This window comes from Gekko japonicus, unplaced genomic scaffold (genome assembly GCF_001447785.1).
Source record: "Gekko japonicus isolate JY-2015 unplaced genomic scaffold, Gekko_japonicus_V1.1 scaffold1195, whole genome shotgun sequence".
Lineage (NCBI taxonomy): Eukaryota > Metazoa > Chordata > Lepidosauria > Squamata > Gekkonidae > Gekko > Gekko japonicus.
In genome coordinates, this window is record NW_015176007.1 from 23,139 (window position 1) to 41,365 (window position 18,227).

The 18,227-nt window shown below is 47.2% G+C and overlaps 1 protein-coding gene across 3 annotated transcripts; it reads right to left on the bottom strand.

Annotated features, from left to right (window-relative positions):
• Positions 1–10,032: 10,032 nt before the first annotated feature.
• On the bottom strand, positions 10,033–17,679 carry TMEM141 (transmembrane protein 141). Of its 3 annotated transcripts, XM_015426501.1 has the most exons (5): positions 17,545–17,679; positions 15,702–15,759; positions 13,859–13,939; positions 13,259–13,366; positions 10,033–10,610 (listed from the first exon to the last, which is right to left on the bottom strand). In XM_015426501.1, exons 1-5 carry the CDS (start codon positions 17,596–17,598, stop codon positions 10,531–10,533), a joined length of 381 nt encoding a protein of 126 aa, XP_015281987.1. In that variant the 5' UTR covers positions 17,599–17,679; the 3' UTR covers positions 10,033–10,530. The 3 variants fall into 3 exon arrangements, with proteins under 3 accessions (XP_015281987.1, XP_015281988.1, XP_015281989.1); XM_015426502.1 differs by lacking the exon at positions 13,859–13,939; XM_015426503.1 differs by lacking the exon at positions 13,259–13,366.
• Positions 17,680–18,227: the final 548 nt, after the last annotated feature.

Genomic DNA, 18,227 nt, shown 5'->3' on the forward strand with positions numbered 1-18,227 from the left:
CACACACACACCGGCCTCCCCACTTTCCCCAGGGCCTCCCCACTTGAAAGGTCCTAGCTACGGCCCGGACCCCAGCCCTAGAGAGATCCAGCTGTCCTCAGCCAGGACCAGGGCCTTCTCAGCCCTGCCCCCAACCTGGAGGAAATCTCTGCCAATTAACATCAGAGCCAGTTTGGTGTAGTGGTTAAGTGTGCGGACTCTAATCTGGGAGAACCGGGTTTGATTCCCCACTCCTCCACTTGCACCTGCTGATGTGACCTTGGGTCAGTCACAAGCTCTGGCACAGCTGTCCTTGAAAAAGAGCAGTTTGAGTCAGAGTTCTCTCAGCCCCACCCACCTCACAGGGTGTCTGTTGTGGGGAGGGGAAGGGAGAGGAGTTTGTAAGCCGCTCTGAGACTCCAAGTGAAGGGCGGGGTATAAATCCAATCTCCTCCTCTTCTTCTTCTGTGGGACTCAATGCAATTCCGCAGGGTCTGTAAGGCAGAGATGTTCCGCCAGGCATTTGGTTGAAGACAGCGACTGTTTACATCATGGCTGGCACCCTTACCCGACCTGAATCTCCTATCCAATGTTCCCTCTAAGCTGTGGAGTCTTGTGAGCAAAAATTCTACTTTGTGAGTTACTGGCATTAATGTTGTGAGCGAGCGATTTGGCTGCTGCATGAATTAGTTTGCTCTGGAGCCCTCCTTCCTGAGAAAAGATGAAAATGTGTGAGCCAGAGGCTTAAAAACTGTGAGCTAGCTCACACTGGCTCAGCTTAGCGGGAACACTGCTCCTGTCCCTTGTGAGTTATTCCCTCCGCGTACCCACGAAGCACTCACAGACCAGGAATAGGTGGGAACTACAAAACACACATTCACCACTTGTTTTAACTGTGTATAATATGTTGGATATGGTTTTGTGGTTTTAATAGGTTTACATTTGTCCATCGCCTAGACACCCACATTGGTGGGGATTAGGCAATTCATAAATGTAAGGTGATGAAATAAATAAATACTGGACTACAAGTTAGCCTCCAAGGTCACCTCCTGCTGTCCAGGAGATCGTCTGGGAAAGCCCCCTGACTTTTCCTGCAAGTCCTGGAAAAATACAAGTCATTGACTTGGATCCACTGGAGCATTTCCATGGGTGGAAGGATTTCCGTTCATGGGATGCAGCCTCCTGCTGCAGCCCAAAATGCCCCCTGGAAAGCTGCTCTGTTTCCACCCATGGAAATGCTCTGGCGGATCCAAGCCGTTGCTCACACAGGCCGGAAAAGACCGGCACCTGATAGCATTTCCGGTTCTTCATAGCAATGAACCCAGCACCTGCTGTTGTAACAACACGGGAGGAAGATGCAGGGCTGGCCCAGCTCTTCAGGGAACACAAGTAAGGGCACCGGACAGCAGATTTCTAGAGGCTCCTGAGAGGGAAATCCCACGGGGGGGGGGGATTGTTTGTCCTCTCCCATTTCTTTTGCCCACAGAGGCTGAGATTTGAGGAATGTGTTGTTGCTTGTCTGCTGCCCCCAGTTTAACACCCACAGTCCCTCCCCTCTTGTTCCCTGCAAGCAAACAGAGCAAAAAAGTATTCACACACAGGGCTATTTTTGGGCAGGAACGCACAGGAACAGAGTTCCGGCTGGCTCCTGAGTTGGCCACACCCAGCAGGAACTCATTAGCATAATAGGCCACACCCAACAGCAGAAACTCATTAGGATTGGCTACATTAGGGGTGTGTGGCCTAACATGCAAAGGAGTTCCTGCTACAAAAAAAAACCTCTGGGTTTTGACAACAAGGTAAACAGAATAAGAAGCAAAAGGTGGGTGTGGCTGAATGACCACACTTCTGATAACATGGGGGTGCGGCCTAATATGCTAATGTGCTGTGCTGTCAAGGGTGTGTCCTAATATGCTAATGAGTGTCTGCTGTTGGGTGTGGCCTATTATGCTAATGAGTTGAGGAGAAAAACAATGAAGGGCAACTCTTTCCAGACCTCAGGACTGCACTTACAATGAAATCTTTTAGTCTTTAATGTGCCACTAGACTCTTGGTGGGGTTTTTTTTTTTTTTAAAGCCTAGTCTAATTTTACTTATTCTGGGAGCATCGCTGTCTGAAGAAGTTGGCTCCAGTCCACGTAAATTTATCTTGGATAAAATCCTGTTAGTCTTTAAAGTGCTTATTTTCACCCCAACAGCCTCACAGGAGTACCCTTCTGGTGGTATGGACTGTGTCACTTCAGGTGTGAGAAAGGGTAGCCCTTAGGAATGCTCTCCCAAACAGAAATAGCTCCTTGCAAGTAGGGGAAAAAGAGCCTGCTTTTGCATTCAGGGACACCTCAACTTGTGAGCCTGTAGCCTGATGTGATGAAGCTCATTTTACTGCCTACAGCAACCCCTGGGAGTTTGGGGGGCAAATGTGACATTGTGCAATGTTTTGACATCCAGGTGAAAACCCGGATGTGACATCAGCAGGTTGGCCGATGCTCTGGAAAACACAGGTAATACCATTGAGTTTGTAGGGTGTCGTCCAATGCTCTGATGTCACATCCAAGTTTTCGCTCAGGTGTGACATTGACACATTGCAGGACGTCATTTCTGCCCCCCACCCACTGTTCTACAACTGGCCAAGTGCTCAGGTGGGTGGGAGGGCTCATCCAGCAGGAGGCTGCATGCCCAAAGCAGGCAAATAGGAAGCCTGCAGGTAGACCAGGCCTGAGGGCCTCTTCACACACACAGCGTCTCTTGGAACTCCAATGGTTTGCCTCTCTTATTGCTCCAGAAACGTTTTTGTACCATGCAACCTGTTCCTGACCTCCACCATACTTCTCTTTTCTGCCAGTGATGACCCACAGCTAAACCCATGACACACCCAAGCGTTCCCAAGATGAGTTTTCGATATCTACGTTTATGGCCATGACGAATTCGAACGAGAATCACAGACCAGTCTGGACTCAGGTTTTGTGCCCATGTTCCTCCAGGATTTGATTACATTTCCCTTTTGATTTGTAATTCATTCCTTCTTAGAAGTGTTACGTGTGACCAAAAGTGGAATTTCTAACAAAATACAAGCTGTAGCATCCTGCCCAACCACAAAAACATCCCAAAATGGGAGGAAAGGCTCTCTCAACACATAGATCTGTGCGCACCCAGACCAAATCGAGTCCCACAACTTGGCTTTGATTCAAGCCCAGATGAAACAACATTTCACAAATGTTCAGAATTGGTTTTGGATGCTATAATTTGAGACTTGACCTTCAGCAGTGAGATTTAACATCATGATTTGAAAGTCACCGGCTTTCTTGAATGAACTAATGTCAACTCTATTAAATTGTACTGATTGCCAGCTGTCCAATGTTGGCTCTTCATGCAAAACCATCGGATGACAAATTCCTATACTGAATTTTTCCTGTATATTCTCTACCACAATTTACAGAGGAAAACATCTTGGAAGCTGGTCTCTACTCTTCACTTGCCTAATTTTCTGCTTAACATGAAACTGAAAGTGACTCTCTGGGCCAGGGGTGGCCAAACTGTGGCTCGGGAGCCATGTGTGGCTCTTTCACACCTATTGTGTGGCTCCAGCAGGGCAGCTGGGGAAGCTAAATATCATTAGCAAACAAATATCATTGGACAAACAAATATCATGATCAATATCTGCTTTTACCACTTTTGTTATTATTTTTGGCAGCCTCATTTAATGTTAATGAGCCAGTTTGGTGTAGTGGTTGTGTGCGGACTCTAATCTGGGAGAACCGGGTTTGATTCCCCACTCCTCCACTTGCACCTAGCTGATGTGGCCTTAGGTCAGTCACAAGCTCCGGCACTGCTTTCCTTGAAAAAGAGCAGTTTGTGTCGGAGTTCTCTCAGCCCCACCCACCTCACAGGGTGTCTGTTGTGGGGAGGGGAAGGGAGAGGAGTTTGTAAGCCGCTCTGAGACTCCAAGTGAGACTCCAATCTCTTCTTCTTCTTAATAAAAAGCAACTTTGCATATTTCCCAGTAAAAACATGTAATATTTGTTCGTGTCTTGCGGCTCCCAAACATCTGATGCTTATTCAATGTGGCTCTTACATTAAGCAAGTTTGGCCACCCCTGCTCTGGGCTGTGGAAAGCTGGTGGCTGGCTCACAAAAGGAAACCATTGATAGTGGACGGATTGTATATAAGGATGGAAGAAGATGATCGCAGGAAGACGAAGGCACTTACGCAGGTATCCTGGCTCGCATAAGCAGGTCTCCATTTGGCAAGGCTTCCACTGCATGGTCCAGGACCAGAATGTGCCCAGGGGGCCCATTACTCTTCACTATTGCAGCGGCATACCATTGCCCAGCAAGCTACAGAGAGAGAGAGAGAGCGCTCATTCTTAAGACTGAAATGCCATTTACAACATAACACGGTGAAATAACCTTCTCCTACTCGTGAAAGAAGCAGCAGCCAAGGCTGCGGTTTTTGAGTGGGGAGACTTGGGCAAGCTCTCTCAGAAGGGCCCCTGTAGCCTACAAGTTCAATGGTCTCCCCCAAATGCAGCTCCAGGAGGACAAGAGACCCTCAAGAATAGAATGAGAAGGAAACTGGGTTTCTGCTGCAGGAAGGGACAACAGAGGGAAATCACCCCACCCCTTCTGTTAGCAGAAAACTTAGCCTGTGTCCAGCCCTCAGTAAGTATTCTGCTTCATCGCCCTCTATAACAAGCATTCCCTGGAATGGGATGCGGCAGCACTCTGTGATTAGGTGAATTACACTCCAGGGAGATTGATCTGGTAGTTTAAATCACCCTGCAGGTCAAGGTACTTCAATCAACCCAATAGCGCAGTTGTAAGCAGCGTTACTCATAAATAATGAGCACAAGAGAGTAAGATTCGGGTTCACAGCATGGAGGTCCTTCTTGCTAAGGTCTTGTTCCTGGGTGTCCAGAGGGTAGCAGGGGCCACAGTTCCTTGGCTAAACAACAGATCATTCCTGGAGAGATCTGACTTGGCGACCACTGTACGGGACCAAGTGACAGCCAGACTAGACAAAGTGTAGCACTCTTGATGTGTGGCAGATTCTGAAAAGCTCTCCCATTCCTTCAGCTAGTCCAAATGAGGCTGTCCACCAGCTGTTCTTGCAACTGTTGCAATGTTTGTTTTTTAAAATTATTGTTCTTTTATTGCATTTATCTTTCAAATTCTGTAAACCATTTGCAGAGTAGATCACAGTGAAAGAATAGAAATGCTTCAAATAATTAATTCTGCAACATGAATCCCAGTGAAAATGTATCCCATTCGCTGCAGATATTTAAGCCTTTGCCCCATTCTGTTCTAACAACAACCCTTTAAGGAAAAAGAGGACTGGAAAATCCACTTGCTCCATCCTGTCTCTCGCCAGTGCTGTAAGTAGTTAGTAATCACGTCTAAAAGTTCAAGGCCCCAAAAGGACCTCCTGACAATGTGGTGCCACCATAAAGGGGAAAGCTGGATAAATCTCTCTATGGTTTCAGCTACATCCCCAGAGAACTTGCATCTGACACTCGGCTGTTAAAGACACAAGAGCCTCAATCAGAAAAGGAGCTGGAAAATCGGAGGCTTCTTTCTGCACCTTATGCTACAGCACTGTGTAGTGGATAGAGTCAGTCTAGGACCTGGAAGGCCCACATTCAAATCCCTGTTCTGCCACGGAAGCTTGCTGGGTGACCTTGGGCCACTCACAAACTCTCACCTGAAGCTACCTCAGAGGGTTGTTGTGAGGATAAACTGGAGGGGAGGCAAAAGATGTAAGCTGATTTGGGTCACCAAAGGGGAAGAAAGGTGGGTCTAAATGAAGTACGTAAATAATAAATACATTTTGTGTAAGTCTTTTAAGGTGTCACTGGCCTCCTGCTTTATTTTGCTGCAACAGACTAATACAGCTCCTGATTCTGGAATGATCCATCAGGGAGGATCCACACAGACCAGCGTTCTCCACTTGCATTTGGTCTAAAACCCCTATATGGAAAATTCTTTGCCTGTTACCTGTTGGGGGTCAAAATCTGGCTGCACAGGAACCTCAGCTCCAATGTCCGGCCAGCAGGCAACGGCTAGGGCAGCACCGAGCAGCAGGCCTCTCATTCTCCTGGCCGGCCTTTGCTCATTCCAGCTGGCAGAGGTCTTGCAAGGGCCAAAGCAACCTGGGACCTCCCCTGCTGCTTCACTTTATAACCTCCCACTCCTTCATGCAAACAAATCCACCCCATCCCCAGGAGCAAGTTATGCCCAACGGAGAGGGAAAGGGAGAAAAGAGAGGGTTATTTTCAGAAGTTAATTATGTCACTCCTGCACAATTCCTGAAAACTTCTGAACATTTAGTACATCACAGTCCCGGTCTGCAGGCACCTGAGATCAGATATGCCCCAACAGTGGGGGTGGTGGGTCATGATGAGCTGTGGCACCACTCAATAGTTGGACCAGTATCAGATATCCAAACAAGGACATTCAAACGCCCAAGCTATTCTGCAAGATCAAAGGCTTCAGTCCGAGCCCATTCCCACAGGTGATGCTCCAGAGAGCGGAAGGCATAAGTTTTGATACTCACTTCAGAAATACACCGTGTTCTGCCACATGGCTTGCAGGTGCAAGTTAACAGCTGCTCCCACGATTGTATTTATCTTTATTATAGTTTCTATCTTATTTACACTTCTAAATGATGCCCACTGCCTTTCCCGCAGTGCAGAATGGACACACAAGATTAAGACTCCATGGCCAGATCCCAATTTCCAAAAAGGTGTCATCTCAAGGATGCACAGAATCCTTAATAAACTTTTCAGGAGGCCATGGTGCTGTGCTGCTAGGCACCCCCACAGTGGGAAACTGTCAGGTACAAGATCAAATGTGAGGTGCCATGCAGGACACTGGCAGCAGAGAATCAGAGACAGCAGTCCAACAGCACAGACAGGAAAGGTGGACAGGCTGATACAGGGAGGTTTCTGCAGAACCAAACCAATGGGAGACCCCTTTGAGTTTCACAGGGAGTGACCACAGCAACGGCAACCATCAAGAGCTGCTGCAATGGCAAAAGAGGATGCCCGTGGGTGGGAGCCTGGGGTGACTGTGCACCCTCTAATTATGATCCCTGGAAGTAGTGGGAACGCACACATGATCGCTATTCGCTTTCCTACCTAGTGGCTGAGAACCACCAGGCATGCCATTCCAGCAATATCCGTGCAGGTTTCTCATGAAGAGATGTAGCAGGCCATTGGTGCATCATGTCCTGGGGCTTTGTTTTTCTCACATGAACTATCCTGGCTTCCCAAAACTCCTAGTGATGCTCCCCTGCGTATTTTCAACAGACCGCAGGGATGTGGAGGAGACCTGTGGCAGGCTGTTGGTAATTCAGTGGCAGGCTTGCCAGGGGAAAGGCGATAGATACCACAGCTCCAGAAACCTCTCGTCAGAGAAAAGGACAGCTGCTGCTTTAAGAAGAACAATAACACATTGATTGCAAATTAAAGAGTCACATTGGAACTGTAGTATCATGGAAAAGCACAGGCTGTGTTATTAAAGACACAGGTTTGTAATCGGTTGCAATAGTTTTTTGCATCACCTTCCTTTTACTGCATTGTCTTTTCTCTATGTAACCCATTTTCTGTATTAGGTCACACCTTAGAGAGTTTTGTGTCTGTATTGTTCTCCAGCGCCGTAATCCTAGTCCTCCTACATTGTTGACTGGGGCTCTTTGCTGTCTGATTGAACTTTTAAAATGTTGTAATCCGCCTTGAGTCTCAGTGAGAAAGGAAGGCTATAAATGGAATGAATAAAATTTTACAATATCATCTACCGTGAAACATTTACATTTTTACGCTGTTCCTAAACCCGCCCAAAACTCTTGCTGTTGGCAAGGGAAGCGAAAACAGGCAGATCATCGTGGCCGTGGTCCACAGGGGCCCCATCCATCACATCCGCCCTGCCAACAACTCCACCACACTGCAAGGGTGGCCGTAGGTGGCACAACTGCCTCCGCTTGCCTGGGGCCCTCTTCTCGTGAGCAATGCATCAGAGGAAGCCTTAACACTGAGGGCCCAGATTGTGCAGTAAAGATCGTTGGGCTAGGACTTGAGAGACTCACATTCAAACCCCTAACCAGCCATGAAGCTCTCTGGGGCTTCTCGGCCTAACCCAATTCACAAGGTTTTTGTGAGGCCAAATTGGGGGAGGGGGGACTGCCATATTTGCTAGTTTGGTGTAGTGGTTAAGAGCAGCGGACTCTAATCTGGAGAACCAGGTTTGATTACCACTCCTCCACAAGCAGCCAGCTGGGTGACCTTGGGTCGATCACAAGTTCTGTCGGAGCTGTTCTCCCAATGGCAGTTCTCGAGAGAGCTCTCTCAGCCCCACCTACCTCACAGGGTGTCTGTTGTGGGGAGAGGAAGGGAAAGGGATTGTAAGCTGCTCCGAGTCTCTGAGTAAAGGATGGGGTATGAATCCAACTCTTCTTCTTAAGCTCTGTGGAGGAACAGAAGATTTTAAAAAGGACTCCCTGGTCCCAGGGCTTGACTTCCAAGTAGGTGTGAGCCTGGGCTCATTGCCAAGAGAGAAGCTGGATGCTAGGATGCACCAATGTCTATCTGAACTCCCATAATGCATTATTCAAAGGTTCCAGTGTAAGTAAGCTGCAGCACAACACACACAATTTGTAATAATTGGGGGGGGGCTTCCACCTGAATTATCCTTTGTACACTAAGGTACTGCTGTCATCCCACCTTGTCTGAAAAGTGATTTATGGTGTGTATCCCCCTCTCTAACTAACAGCAGCTCGCCTGTGTCTCAGGCAGAACAGGGCCTTTCCCAGCACCTGCTTTATGATCCTTTATCTGGAGATACCAGGGACTGAACCTGAGGCCTCTTGTGCAAGCCAGGTGTTCCACTCAACCACAGCCCTCTCAAGAGACACCGCACCACGTCTCTGAACCCCCACCTTTGTTACCCCATCTTTATCCCTTTTCCTACACCACAGATCTGTCTGTTCCAGTCTCTTCTCTTTACTGAATTATGTAGCAAAGGAACTCAAGGCTTACAATTCCCCAGCAATTCACACCAGTGAAGGAGTTGCAAGTGAATCATACAGCTTGGACGAGTAGCTACAACAGGCTGGCGCCAACTTCCTCATGCACCACCTAATCCAGATGTAGAGGTGGTGACACGGTTCTATGAAAAAAGCCTACGGAAAAAACCCCACATGAGTATGACATGTCTTAATCCTAAAATAACAATATAAAATATAGGTAATACCTGTTCATTCTCATAAATGGAGATGAATGGTTATCCACAATTATAAATATCTATGGGGCTTTACATGGTATTTTTCCATGTGGGTTTCTTTCCATGTGGGCTTTTCTCTGTGTGGGCTTTTTTCCGTGTGGGCTTTTTTCCTGTGAGCATTTATGACTGTGGGTTTTTTTCTGTGGGCTTTCTTCATGTGAGCTTTTTTCCGGTCACCGGTGACACAGGCCTTCTCCTAGCCATACTTTTGGTGAGCCCTGGAAACTAAGTAGTCCTATGAATGGGCAGGAAATGTTGCAGTCAGAGGGATTTTGGGATTCTGCAGGGAGAACCATATAGAGATGAATCTGTAATGGACCTTAAGTTATGTACAATTTTGGAGGAGCGGGGAGAGGGGGAGAGAGAGGGGGAGAGAGAGAGAGATGTGACATTCATAAGGACATTGTCAATTTCACCTATTGGTTTTGCTTTGCATGGAACTAAAATATGCCATAAGAGAGCTTTTCAAGGGAAAGGAATTGTCCAACTGGGTTGAATTTCCCCTAGAAGCATTAAAGGAGCCAGGCACCCTAATTAAAGACAGAAGGGTTACTGGCATCTCCCTGGCATAACGATCACTTCTAAAGGAGGCTACCTATTTATACATGGATCATACAGTGCAAAATGTATCTTAGTGTTAGCACTAAGCCGCCGCCCCCCCTCCCCACACTATGCTTTTTTTTTTTTTTGGTCAGCATTTGGAAATACCTTAAGCCATGAATAAATCCCACCCTTTCAACAGGAATTAGCCACTGATAAGGTGTCCTTTATATGGTGCAAAACAAAGGAGGGAATTCACAAACATATTTATTTTGGTTCTTTGAAGACAACAAGGGCATTATTGTAAACCGATTAATCCAAACCAGATTTCTGGGTTGACTTTTCAGGATGGATCTGAATTGTCATGATAACAGAGGAGCGACTTGGGCATGAGGAAGAGTCCAACCAAGTGCAAAATCCAGTGCTGGCCTACAATGGAAAACAGCAGCTATGAATCTAGTTTCCATTGTTCTTTCCCCAACTTTTCTAGCTAGGGAAAAATGTGATGCAAAGTAACATTTTTGGTTGCATGGAAAGACATATTACACAGGGCCGACACATCCCATGTTTCCCTAACTGTTATAGGATGAGAAGGGGGATTGGAAGGGGGGGGGACAGCCAGTATGGGTCTGTGATAGCCCCTCACTGAGCCCTAACCTAGAAAGAGTTCCAGCCACAAGGAGTTCGGCCGTGCATGGGAGACTTCTCCTCTCTGTCAGCCTGCTGCAGGATCTTCAGGCTAATCCACAACATCTCCGTACTTGTCCCTTTTCTCTCCCATCTGTGTTTTCTCTTTGGCATCCTGAGTGGGCACTTTCTCTGCAGAAATGAAAGAAGAATTAGGTTGAATTCAACTCCCCCCCTTAATGCACTAATTTATCAAAGAAACATAAAAATGAGATCATACACACAACCAATTGTGCTGTGCACAACCTGTAAAGCAGTGCCTTAGTGGGTGAGACCATCAAATGCAGCACCTGGTTTCCAACATCAGCCAGCTATGCACTCCTGACCCACACATTAGCAGGGTAGAAATGTGGTACAGTGCTGCTGAACATGGCAGTTCTATTGAACAAGCATTCCTAACCACAATGAGCAAACAAAAGGGGTCCAATTTTAATTTTAAAATCTTTATAACCCACCCATAATTTAAAAATCAACAGTAAAATGGCATCCTAAGCCTTTTAAAATCCCTAATATATAAAACCAGCACAAAAAACCAGCACAAAATCAAGAGCAAGGCAAATACGCTTCTGTCTGTTGGAACAAATGAAAAGGGAAACAGGAAGAACAAAAGAAACAGTCAATCACATGAACAGGTACAGAAAGGGAGTTCCAGAGTCAAGGCACTTATATTTTTACGATGTGCTCCGATTATAGTTGTTGGTTTTCAATTTATATGTATAATACACATCATTTATATGTACAAAATATGATGGACATGTATTGATACACAATCAATGTTGAAAAGTGCATGCATTTTACAGAGATCGTTTGTGAGGGAACAAAAAAATGGAACAATAAAAAGATCCAAAAATATGATTGGCATGGGGAGAAATTAAAATGGGGCTTGGGGTGCTGAAAGACCAGGGATGAGAAATTCAAAATTGCTCTTGATTTTATTGCTGGCTTTACTGTTGTGCCCCATACAGGCCCCAAAGAGCACTTTGGTCGGGGTCACAGAACAGCTTAGTGACCCCGGGCCCTAAAGAGGCCAGGCTAGCTACTACGAGGGCCAGGTCCTTTTCGGTGGCGGCCCCTATCTGGTGTAATGAGCTCCCGGAGGAGATCAGGGCTCTGCGGGACCTTTTACAGTTCCGCAGAGCCTGTAAGACGGAGCTCTTCCGCCAGGCTTTTGAATAGGGGCCGCCGCCGCCACTACCACCACCGCATATATGTGGAGCAGGACTGTCAAGAGAGGCTAATGAGAAACTGGAACATCATGACTCATGCCGTCCCCCTTTCTGATTCGATCTTGGATCTCTTTCTGACATGTAATGGAGAGTGTGTAAGTCTAGTCCTCCATGTATCTTGTGAGCTGTGAATTGTTTTAACTTCTGTTGTTTTAATGTATCTGCTTTATAGCACTTTGTGCCCTGTAAGCCCCCCTGAGCCTGCGTGCGGGGAGGGCGGGATGGAAATGGAATGAAATAAATAAATAAATTACGGTAAATAAAATCACCCTTATTCACACCACCACTTATGGCAGCAAATTCCACAAGTTAACTATGCATCATGTGCAGAAGTGATTTCCTTTAGCCTGTCTGGATCTACTGCCAAGGATTAAAGAAGGGGAAACCCGTGAAAAGTATTAAGGGAGTAACAAGCAGGGCTGCAGATTCTTCAGTTGGCATTATGCCAAAACAGGCTTCCTTGAAAGTACACAGAATTCACCCGTGGCAAATCTCAGCAATCAAAGTTCAAAAAAGCAAGAAACCTGTGAGGGCTGCCTGCAAAGGTCGGCCTGAAAGTACCCAACTCTAAAAACACACAAAATAACTTGGCATTAGAGTCCCGGCCTCTTTCTGCTTCCATCCCAAGATCATTTTAGGCTGCGGTCACACGGAGAGAGTGCGGGGGGGGGGGGGAGCGTGGCTGTGTGCCCTGGGGCAAAGAAACGCGCGGTTAAGCAATCAGACCTCCCGTGGAGGTCCTGTGGAGGTACCGTGGGTAGGGAGAGGTACCGATCACAGGACTAACCTGCGCGCAACGAAGAAGCGGGCGGTGCAGCAAACTGGTTTTTTGTGTTTGTAACCACTTGAGCTGCGGTGGCTCAAGTGGGTAAGACGCTGAACTGCAGGCTGTGGAAGGGCAGTAGTTCAGCAGTTCAAGACCCGGGTGCCGCAAGACGGGGTGAGCTCCCATCTCTAGTTCCAGCTCCTGCCAACCTAGCAGTTCGAAAGCAAGAAACTGCAAGTAGATAAATAGGGACCACTTCGGTGGGAAGGTAACAGCGTTCTGTGCGCCTTGGTGTTTAGTCATCCCGGCCACATGACCACGGAAACGTCTTCGGACAGCGCTGGCTCTTCGGCTTTGAAACGGAGATGAGCACCGCAACCCTAGAGTCGGATTCGACTGGCTTTCGAGCAAGGGAACCTTTACCTTTACCTTTACACAACGAATGCGCATGCTCCGTTGGGTGCGCATCCCCGGAGACTTGGGGGGAAAAAAACCTTTGTCGCAAGGGGACATGGGCGGGCGCCGGATGCCACCGGAAATGCGATCAGACACCCACCCTTGCCCCGCAGTTTCCGGAAACTAGTACCTCCGAGGTACTAGTTTTTTGCAGCGCGTTTTCGCCGGGAAGCCTCGGTTGTGCCACGGGAGCTCTACGCTTCCCAGATGTGCCGGTGAGATCGCGCCCGGAAAATCCGCCTGTCTTCCGTCTCTCTTGCGTGGCTTATGTTCCGTGTGACCGCAGCCTTAGTTCTCCAAGTCTATCTTTTCAGCTTCCCCACTCTGCTCACCTCTGGCCACACCCTGGAAGGGCTCTCCGGTCTCCAGGAAGATCCTCATATTAGAACACCTCTGGGTTTCCCACCGAGTCACTGCATAGCCGCCAACTGAACCCACAACTGTAGACACAGCGAAGAATGTTGACAAACTGGAAAGCATTTGAAGGGAAGCTGCCAAGATTTTACTTAGGATTCTGAATTCAGTAAGACAGTCCCAAGTAGCCATGCATCAGATTTTGCAGCCTTAGCTAACCCGGGTGAAGTTTTATGCCACATTCTATCATGATTTTCCCTGTACAACTGTTGCGAAGATCACTAATACACATCAAACATTTTGAATACTCTAAAGTGTTATGTAAAGCCAGCAATACCGCTATTAATAAAGGCCACTTCATTCAAAAATGGGAATGAGTTTAACGACAAGAGGACATGCATGGAATTTTGGATTCTCCCCTCCATCCCAAAATGCTTGTAAGCTATACAGTGGAGTGGATGCTTTAGGTATTTAGCATTCTGTTGTAAAACAGAGGCTAGGCAAGGCAACATGAGGTCACTGGTGGTGGGTCAGAGGAAAGAGAGAATCTTCACAATTCAGTTTCCTTAAATACCAACCCATGGAAACAAGTATCTTCCACTGGAATGAGTAGGGTATCTTCTTGTTGAACCTCTGAAGAGCAAAGGATATCCCAGTGCCTGTTCAAACAGACATAGAGGTTCAGATTACCCCTTGCGCCATAACCAGCACCCTCCCCAGACTTCCACAGGGTCCCCACAAGGCAGAAATTGCTGGCTGCAAAGTGAGTGTGTCATTTAGATGTGAGACATTAAAGGAAAGAACGTATTGGTGAAGTTCCCCCGGACTTGACAAAAGGACCCACAATCTGTGCTTTGTGCAGAACTGGCAACGAGGCACTGCCACTTGGCTTCCAGCGTGGTGTAGTGGTGAAGAGTGGTGGAATCTAATCTGGGAAACCGATTTTGATTCCTCCACATGAAGCCAGCTTGGTGACCTTGGGTCAGTCACAGTTCTCTCAAAACTCTCTCAGTCCACCTACCTCACAGGGTATTTGTTGTGGGGAGAGGAAGGGAAGGTGATTGTAAGCTGCTCTGAGACTCCTTTCGGCAGTGAAGAGCAGGAATAAAAACTCTTCTTTTTCTTCCTATTCTATATTGGTAGAACTGGCACAGCATAGGGTGTGGGTGGGTTTGGTATGATGAACAGCAGGCATAAAAAGACCAGTTTTGCATCTTCCTCCAGGCTAGTTAAAACAAGCAGGGAGGCCTGTCTCTTGGATAGCCTTTTGTTGGCTTGCCTTAAGAGTCATCCCTGCTGGATGACATGCCGTGCATTTTTGCCATTCTGTTTGCTGTCACAGGGCTGATTTGGTGTTAGTCACTTGGAGTTTGGGTAACATTTTTAACATCTTTGAAAGTGAAGACTGTTTTGAATGGCCTTTGTCGTTTTGCACCCTGCTGTAAGAATGCAGAATATTGAAAGAAACAACGGGTGAGCAACAGGTGAGCTAACACTCTAGTCTTCGCTGAAATAGTCTGGCCTGCCTATCAATGCTTCCTCTAAGCTGTGGAGTCTTGTGAGCAAATATTCTACTTGGTGAGCGACTGGCATTAAAGCTGTGAGCGAGCGATTTGGCTGCTGCATACATTAGTTTGCTCTGTATTCTTTTCTTTTTTTAATTTATTTTTATTGACATATTCAGAACAACAGAAGCAAGGATTAAAAGTTCCTTCCAATTCAAATGGATTAAGGAGAGTTGGCGACATCTAGGGGTGAATATACCACTAAACCTAAAAGACCTTCTGAAATACAATTGTCATAAAACTTATAACAAAATAAAAAACGGATATAGCAAATTGGAACACACGACAACTAACGTTAGCACTACCAAAATTCTTGTTCCTCTTCCGAACTCTACCGATCTAAATTAGTTTGCTCTGGAGCCATCCTTCCTGAGCGAAGACAAAAATGTGTGAGCTGAAGGCTAAGAAACTGTGAGCTAGCTCACACTAACTCAGTTTAGAGGGAACACTGCTATATTAGCAGATAGGGACTCACAGGATGGAATGCTCCTCCAGATGAAAATATTCCCTATATGTAGACATGTAATTTCCAGAAAGAAAAGTTCTATGCTAGCTTTCCCCCCTGACATTCTAGCTTTCTATGAGAAAGGATTTTTTTAAAACAGAGGAACATTCAGCCATACAAGCCCTCCCCATTAATGGACCACTTCAATAATATTTAAGCCTAAAGAATTTATGCAACTGCAACCCAGGACATGTATTTGCAACACTGTTATTGATTTTATTGTTTTACAGATTTTATGTTGTAAGCCGCCCTGAGCCCACTCGTGGGACAGGGCGGGGTATAAATTAATTAAATGACTAAACAATTTTATGAACTGTTCACCCTAAGGGATAAATTTGGGAGTGGGCTTACCTGTGATAAAGGTGGCAATGCCCTTAATGAAGGCAAAAGCTTGGCAGGCAGTATATTCCTGCAGACAGAAAAAGACAACATACAACTTTCCTTTAAAAATGCATCTGTTCCTATGGACTTTCCTCGATCAACCTTTAAACGCATACAACACAAGCAGTCATGGCTTACGAACCAGCCACAGTGTAGAGTGGCAGACTGGAATCTGGGAGCCCCAGGTTTGAATCCCCACTCTGCCATGGAAGCTTGATGGGAGACCTTGGGCTAGTCACCCCCTGGCCTAACCTACCTAACAGAGTTGTTGTGAGGATAGCATGGAGGAGAAGTTGCTTTGGGTCCCCATGAGGAGGAAAGGTAGGTTATATAAAAAAAAGTAAATGCATGTCTACACTGGGGACTTAAAGTGGATTTTACTGCCACATGGCTGTGCAGAGTGCTGTTCATTAACCCAGCAAGGAGACAAAACCACTTGCAAGCATGTCTGCCTCTCAGATCCTTCGCACCTTTCAGGACCCTAGCATGGGCAGGAGAGTGGAGAGGACAGCTTTGTTTAATAAAAAGCCAGGCCAGAATGCAAGCCTGTCATGCTATGGTCCAGTGACGGCATTCCAGAATAAGACAGAAAACTCATGCGATAGTTTTATGAGATGGGATATTGCCTGGAAAGTGACCCACATTCACCGTTTGTAGTAGGCCCAGAGAAGTGATACTTGGGCCCTGGTTGTGCTTGACCAAACTCACTTATGGGGTAGGCATAAGTTGGCTGCAACCTGACAGCTTTGACACACACACACACACCCATGCCGCTTTCTTTTCAATGGGGACCCAGCGCAACAATACAGGAGAAACAGAGGAGAGGCTTCCGTTGACTCAGGCCTCTGGCCAGTTCAGCCTTTAAAACATTGCCTTCAAGAAAAGGGTGGCACAGACAAGGCCGTACAGCAGCTGGTTCATGTTCAGAATTGCTCCCCTACTTGGATTTCACAGAGAGAAATCCAGCTGTCCTCCCCCCCCCCCATCTCCTTGGGGCAGATTTATTCATTTTTCTCCTTCCTGTATGGGTTTTTTTCATGCCTTTAACAACTACTTGACAATAATTCGTGTTACAACAACAGAGCACTGCATTTTGCAGAGTACAGAATGGCAAATCCCTGCCCTCGGGAGTTTACCATCTAAACAATGTGGCCATGGAGGCAATAAGAGGGAAGAGAGTCAGGTGGAAAGAAACAGGAAAAACACTTCAGTGCAGCATGGGAGGGGGGGAAACCACACAGGCATTCTGGGACAGGCAGGAATTCATCCGAGGCAGCTTTTCTCCAGAGAAAGCAACCACGGGGAGAAGCCCGATAACTTTTCATTCTCTAATATTTATATTTCACTTTCCTATGCGGATGAAAAGCTCAAAGTGGACAATGCTCCCTCCCCCCCAATCCACCACCAGTTTCTAATCCTTTGCTGCCCCCAATCGGCAAAAGTACACGGCCTTTCAACCGCACACATGAATGGAGAGGTACGCTTCCATGCCCCTGCGGAAGTGAGCTCGGCCTCACGGAAGTTTCCGTCGAATAAATAGTTTTTAAACCGCGACTGAATTCCTGGTTCATTCTGAGCACGCGAGGTTCCCTGGCTAACAGCCGGAGATCCCTATCCTCGCTCCATCTATCCACTACTGGGCGGCAGCCTCCCCGTTGAGCCACCATTAGAAGCTGCCCAGGGATGCCGGCAAGGAAAAAGCCGAGTCTTGGCGAGCTCTCCAAGCGGCGCACTGCTGCCCCTCGCGCTTGGCAGCTCTTAGCCGGGAAGGGGGCCGGTTGTCTTGTCGGCTGGGACTCCAGGGGGGACCCACCGGGTGCTTGGCCACCACGCCATCGTCCACGCGCAACAGCCCCAAGTTCACCATTGTCGCAGCGGGCGCCGCCGATTACCGCGCGCGCATGGCAAGGCGACTCCGGGACGGTGACCTCCAGACACCGAGGCAGCGCCTCCCCCTTCCCCGGTTTCGTGCGAGCGGCAGCGCCTTCTAGAGGGCTGGAGGGTTTCGTTTCGGACACCATTAAAGGGAAAGGATACTTGTCTTGTCTTTGCTATTTAGTCTACGGATATGTCAAAACGTCTTTATTAAATTATGCTCATCTATGTAGCGGCATCTGCCTATCTATATGCACTGGTAACTTCCATTTCAGTGTACTTGAGGAAGTGTGCATGCACAAGAAAGCTCATGCCCTAAATAAACTTGTGTTGGGCTTGTGCCACCGAATTTGGCATGTGTTCTGCTGCTTAGACCAACAGGGCTGCCCATCGGGAAAGAATACCGTCCTTTTTAAAAAGGACTGTGGGAGAGGTCCAAGGTGTGGTCTGAACCAGAATTTACCAGTGTTAGAAAGTTTCTTAGTGGGGGTGGGGACCTTTTTTTTAAAAACTGCAACGATGCAAGGCCTACTCCTGTCTACTCGGAAGTAAATCCTACTGTTAGGTGGCGCTCTCTCCGCGGTTAAGAGTGCAGAGGATTTCATTTCTGTCCCGAGGCAG

Coding starts and splice junctions, on each gene's coding strand:
- TMEM141 (XM_015426501.1), bottom strand. CDS start 17,598: ATGGTGAACTTGGGGCTGTTGCGCGTGGACGATGGCGTGGTGGCCAAG. Junction 15,760..17,544: donor GCGTGGTGGCCAAGCACCCG/GTGGGTCCCCCC, acceptor TTCTGTCTGCAG/GAATATACTGCCTGCCAAGC. Junction 13,940..15,701: donor CATTGCCACCTTTATCACAG/GTAAGCCCACTC, acceptor CTGTTTGAACAG/GCACTGGGATATCCTTTGCT.